The sequence below is a fragment of the Condylura cristata genome, unplaced genomic scaffold (genome assembly GCF_000260355.1).
Source record: "Condylura cristata isolate star-nosed mole 26May11 unplaced genomic scaffold, ConCri1.0 scaffold00005, whole genome shotgun sequence".
NCBI classification, from domain to species: domain Eukaryota; kingdom Metazoa; phylum Chordata; class Mammalia; order Eulipotyphla; family Talpidae; genus Condylura; species Condylura cristata.
In genome coordinates this window covers 58,637,535-58,643,534 of record NW_004567106.1, presented here as the reverse complement: position 1 = coordinate 58,643,534, position 6,000 = coordinate 58,637,535, and the positions used below count along the sequence as shown (strand labels likewise).

General features: G+C 52.1%; 2 protein-coding genes across 2 annotated transcripts in view; one reads left to right on the top strand and one right to left on the bottom strand.

Annotated features, from left to right (window-relative positions):
- SND1 (staphylococcal nuclease and tudor domain containing 1) overlaps window positions 1-6,000 on the bottom strand; it is a 381,281-nt gene that overhangs the window by 53,980 nt on the left and 321,301 nt on the right. The gene's annotated exons all lie outside the window — the stretch shown is intronic.
- Window positions 14-3,977, top strand: LRRC4 (leucine rich repeat containing 4). The gene is made up of 2 exons (XM_004677001.1): window positions 14-124; window positions 309-3,977. The coding sequence occupies exon 2, from the start codon at window positions 409-411 to the stop codon at window positions 2,365-2,367; it is 1,959 nt and encodes a 652-aa protein (XP_004677058.1). The 5' UTR covers window positions 14-124; window positions 309-408; the 3' UTR covers window positions 2,368-3,977.

Sequence of the window (6,000 nt, the reverse complement as noted above, 5' to 3'; positions counted from 1 at the left end):
CCCCGCCCCCTCTACTTCCCCCCTTTTGTTAATTAAAACTAAGAAGTAAGAATGGGAACGAGGTGGCCAGCTCCCGCGGAGAACGCTTAAGGACACCACGCCAATTCTTTTCCTTCCTTCCGAGGTAGGTGACAGCGAAGAATTGGGTGGGGATGGTCGCGATGGGGGAGAGAAAGTCTCGGCTTGGCGAGGGCTGGCCTGGCGGGGGAGGGGGCTGGTAGCCGAGGGGCCACTCTTCAGTTCGCATGATTTTCCCCGGCCGATCTGCTCCGTCTCTCTAATCGCCCCCTCCCCACCTCCTTCTCCAGATGGAAAGAGGAGCTCCTAGCTCACTTAAGCCGGGGTAGGGCTGGTTCTCCTTTCCGAGCCAAAATCCCAGGCGATGGTGAATTATGAACGTGCCACACCATGAAGCTCTTGTGGCAGGTAACTGTGCACCACACCTGGAATGCCGTCCTGCTCCCCGTCGTCTACCTCACGGCGCAAGTGTGGATTCTCTGTGCAGCCATCACTGCTGCCGCCTCAGCCGGGCCCCAGAACTGCCCGTCGGTCTGTTCCTGCAGTAACCAGTTCAGCAAGGTGGTGTGCACCCGCCGGGGCCTCTCTGAGGTCCCTCAGGGTATTCCCTCCAACACCCGGTACCTCAACCTCATGGAAAACAATATCCAGATGATCCAGGCCGATACCTTCCGACACCTCCACCACCTGGAGGTCCTGCAGCTGGGCAGGAACTCCATCCGGCAGATCGAGGTGGGGGCCTTCAACGGCCTGGCCAGCCTCAACACCCTGGAGCTCTTTGACAACTGGCTGACAGTCATCCCCAGCGGGGCCTTTGAGTACCTGTCCAAGCTGCGGGAGCTCTGGCTTCGCAACAACCCCATAGAGAGCATCCCCTCCTATGCCTTCAACCGGGTGCCCTCCCTCATGCGCCTGGACTTGGGGGAGCTCAAGAAGCTGGAATACATCTCTGAGGGAGCTTTTGAGGGGCTGTTCAACCTCAAGTACCTGAACTTGGGCATGTGCAACATTAAAGATATGCCCAATCTCACCCCCCTGGTGGGCCTGGAGGAGCTGGAGATGTCAGGGAACCACTTCCCTGAGATCAGACCTGGCTCCTTCCATGGCCTGAGTTCCCTGAAGAAGCTATGGGTCATGAACTCACAGGTCAGCTTGATCGAGCGGAATGCCTTTGATGGGCTGGCCTCACTTGTGGAGCTCAACCTGGCCCACAATAACCTCTCTTCTTTGCCCCATGACCTCTTCACCCCACTGAGGTACCTGGTGGAGTTGCACCTACACCACAATCCCTGGAACTGTGATTGTGACATTCTGTGGCTAGCCTGGTGGCTTCGGGAGTACATACCCACCAATTCTACCTGCTGTGGCCGCTGTCATGCCCCCCTGCACATGCGAGGCCGCTACCTGGTGGAGGTGGACCAGACCTCCTTTCAGTGCTCTGCTCCCTTCATTATGGATGCACCTCGGGACCTCAATATTTCTGAGGGTCGGATGGCAGAACTGAAGTGTCGGACTCCCCCTATGTCTTCTGTGAAGTGGCTGCTGCCCAATGGGACAGTGCTCAGCCACGCCTCCCGCCACCCTCGGATCTCGGTTCTCAACGACGGCACCTTGAACTTCTCCCACGTGCTGCCCTCGGACACGGGGGTGTACACGTGCATGGTGACCAACGTGGCAGGCAACTCCAATGCCTCGGCCTACCTCAACGTGAGCACGGCCGAGCTCAACACCTCCAACTACAGCTTCTTCACCACGGTCACAGTGGAGACCACGGAGATCTCGCCCGAGGACACAACGCGCAAGTACAAGCCCGTCCCTACCACGTCCACTGGTTACCAGCCGGCATATACCACCTCTACCACGGTGCTCATTCAGACCACCCGTGTGCCCAAGCAGGTGGCAGTACCCGCGACCGACACCAATGACAAGATGCAGACCAGCCTGGATGAAGTCATGAAGACCACCAAGATCATCATTGGCTGCTTTGTGGCAGTGACCCTGCTGGCTGCTGCCATGTTGATTGTCTTCTACAAACTTCGCAAGCGGCACCAGCAGAGGAGGACAGTCACGGCTGCCCGGACAGTTGAGATCATCCAGGTGGATGAAGACATCCCAGCGGCGGCATCGGCAGCAGCAACAGCAGCTCCATCCGGTGTATCAGGTGAGGGGGCAGTAGTGCTGCCCACAGTTCATGACCACATTAACTACAACACCTACAAACCAGCACATGGGGCCCACTGGACAGAAAACAGCCTGGGGAACTCTCTACACCCCACAGTCACCACTATCTCTGAACCTTACATAATACAGACCCATACCAAGGACAAGGTACAGGAAACTCAAATATGACGCCCCTCCCCCCAAAAACTCATAAAATGCAATAGAATGCACAAAAAAACAAAAAAAAAAAAGACAGCAACTTTTGTACAGAGTGGGGAGAGACTTTTTCTTGTATATGCTTATATATTAAATCTATGGGCTGGTAAAAGAAACAGATTATATTAAAATTTAAAAACAAAAATCAAAACAAAACTATTTTCTAACTTGTAAGTTCTATTTAAAGGGGGAGGGGGGCCTTGGGAGTGGGGTCGGAGCCACAAGTCAACTTGTTATTGCTGCCAGAGGGGTTCTGGCATAAAGTTGAAACTGCTGAGATACAACAAACCAGAACAGCCAGTGTCCCTAAAGAGGCAGGGTGTGGGTGGGCAGGGGCAGAGCCAGGCTGTGGGTTTTTTTTTTTAAAAAACAGATGCTTCATAGGCTACAGGAACACCCATTTCTAGACACCTTTCTTAAGCTGAGAGCTGTCTTTGCAGATTTATCTTATTTAACAAAAATACAAAAAAAAAAAAAAAAGCACCAAAAATTTGTACTGTGCTAAAATGTTGAGAGGCAATAATTTTTTTTTTCTTCAGCGGCCACGGGGAAGGTAGATCTATAAATGTGTGTTCAAGGGAAAACCACCAAAATTCAAACGAACCCTTAAAGGGGCTGTCTGTCCCCGTGCACGGGTTTCCTTGGTTGTGCACTGGGACACGCGTGTGCCTGGCTGACAGCGCCCCGGGAAGCAGCAGGGAAGGAAGGGGCTGGCGTAGTTCTCAGTCAAATGCTTTCACACTGCATCAGACTCCTGCATTTGGGATTCACCCACTCTGTGCAAGGCATGTGTCTATTCAGGGTTTCCCCTGAGAAGGTGCCCCTGAAGGGGGTGCGGCAACAGAGGGGGTGGGGAGGGGGAGCAGCAGCAGATAGGGTGTATTCGGAGGAGGCCATACATCAGCACTGTGCCTCGTCCACCTGTTGTCCCGGGCTCTGACAAGTGACTGTAGACAATGATGGCATTTTATGATTTTTAAAAACGGATTTGTTTGGTTTAAGGTGGAGAGGGAGGAGAAGCCAGGAGTGGGGAGCTTGGGGGAGTGGAAGCTTTTCTCATGCTTGTGATTTGGTGACTATTCTAAATGCTGATTCATTAGGGATTATTACAGCTGATGTCAACTGGTTGTGGCGATGGGGTGGGGGCAGTACAGGAGTAGAGAAGAAAAAGGAGAGTCAAAAAGGGCACAGGCTCATTTAAAGTCACGGAGCCTTTCCCAGCTAGGATGGTCCACAAAAGAGATGTGAAATCCAGTTGGAACCGAAGTGCTACTACACATGCACACGCGAGTCCTGCACGACTCCTGCTGGACAGAGCACAGTGGGGAAGGCTTCCCTCTCCCAGGCCCACCCCGGACGGAGGTGGAAGAGGACGGGGTGCGGGTGGGAAAGGCAGAGGTCTCTGTTATGCTGGTCCATTTAACGATGTAACGTTTCATTTCTTTTAGCTTTAAAAGGAAATAAAGGGTTCAGATTTGAAAGGGGGTGGGGTGGGAGGGGGGGAATGCCTACAAAGGAACACATTGATTGTAATGTGAGAAAAGTGTATTTTTGTATTTTAATAAATATTGTTCAATTTTTAATTCAAAGGGTTAAGTTGAATAAGACCTTAAAACTATAGATTCTTAAAAGCATCGACCAAGTCATTTCTACCTAAAAAAGTGGGGGGTTCCGGGGGGACCGGAGGAGAGGGGAGAGGTTAGGTGGGAGGGCAAGGCAATGGTAAATGGCTTTTAAGGGATGGGAAAATGCTCAAGCTGCAACCACCTTTCCTTAGCTTAAATAAAAGCACCCCGGTTCCCATGTACCTTTCACGAGCTAAGCGTGTTAGTCCCTGACTTTGTTGAGGGTAGAAACAAATTTCCTGTGCCCTGGAAAAGCAGGGGAAATGGGTCAGCCTCAGCTCTTGGGACCTGGCCAGAAGTTAAATGCTGCCTCAGCAGAAGCTACTGGTCAGGCAGCACCAGCTCTGCCCGAGGACCCTGGGGACCTGGATTTAAGAGGTCGCAATAATGTTGTTTGGCTGGTATTTCCCACAGGCAGTGTGGCTTCTGCTCTCTGGGTGCTAAGTAGTCAAACATGCTTGCGTGGTGGTGGGTGTCTGTCTCCTGATGCTTACCGAGTAATGACGTCCAGGGAGGCTGCATGAACCGGGACCCTGCGTCTCTTCAGCGCTAGTATTTATACTAATGCAGGGAATCAGGACTGAGTGGGTGTGAGTTTTCTGGCACCGAACAGGGAGAGAGGCAGGCAGCACTTTGTAGCAATTGGCTAAGAGATAGCTAAGAAAGGGCCAATTCCTAATCCTCCTGGGGATACATACATCATTTCTGGGTACCAATGTTTGTGGCAGCATGCATGCATGGGCATACACTTAGGAGCTGCCGCTCACATTCTAGGCTCCAAAGATATGTTCCCTCTGCCTCACACTTACCACCCTTCCCCCAGTGAAAAGGAAAAAACTGCAGCAGAGTAAAGGGTGGGACTTGGCGAGGCCAGTTGAAAAAGCAAGAAATGACTCCCTTTCTTAGTGCCTCAAGTCACAACTCAGACTGTTTAGAACAGCCTCCCTGGTACATAGTCAGGGGCAGTTGTGGGGGAACTGGCTGCTCTGCCTGGTGGAGCCAATTTCCTAGGCCCCCCTTACCCCCTTTTTTGACAGCGATTGGGCCAGGGATTATGCAGTAGTTTTGGAATGGCAGAGTATGACTGAACGAAAGTCTGAGGAGAGAGAAAGAGAAATGGGACTAAAACCTTCCTGGGGAAGCATCCAAAGAACAATTTTTTTTTTTGTCCTGGGGCCTGAGCAGTCAAGTCTTGGAATCTGAAAGGAGAAGTGCTTTCCAGAAGAAACCTCAAGAGTTGGGGGAGCCTGAGAAGATGGCTCTTGGGTCTAAGCAGTTCCTTTGCCCCAAAGAGCCTGCAACACGCCCCCTTCCCCAACCCACCCCCAGGGCGCTGACATGGGGTACACCCTTCTCTGAGCAGGCACCTGGGCGCTTTCAGAGGCGTCCCCTGAGCGCCGAAAGGGCAACCTTTAGTGCTGTGTTGGTGACTCATGCGCAGGCTTGGCCCAGCTGTAGGGTGTACCTGAACCTGGAACGCGGGCTGGTAGCTCTTCAGGGGGGTAGTTATAGCAACACGTTAGAGAGAAAGACTGCTGCTGACTGTACGGAGTTGGAGAATTTTCATTATAGAATTTTTTAAGGCCATGAAAAATCATTTAGTCTAGTCCTCTCACACTTTATGACCAAGGAAACTGAGCCCCAGAGAAATTAGAAGAGATATCCAAGGTCACACTGCCAGTTAGCAGAAGAGATGGGACTGAAACCCAGGCCTCCTGCCTCCTAGGGCCAGTGTGCTTTCTCGCTCGGCTTAGTGGCCATCAAGAACCCATTTCTTTCCTCACCAATGGGCAGTGAAAATGGGGCCTCAGATCTTTCTGTGTTCTCTTCTCCTCCTTCTTAGAAGCTCAGAGCTGCTGAATCTCTGTTAGAAACAGCTCTACCGCCCTCCAGAGCCTCACCTGGCTCAGACCGTAGGGCTGAGTTGTGTGTGCTCACGAGGAGCTGGAGTCTGCAGACTCAAAGCCTCCTGATTCTGAGG

What these genes read in the sequence shown, in the direction of transcription:
- LRRC4 (XM_004677001.1), top strand. Translation starts at nt 409, where the DNA reads ATGAAGCTCTTGTGGCAGGTAACTGTGCACCACACCTGGAATGCCGTC.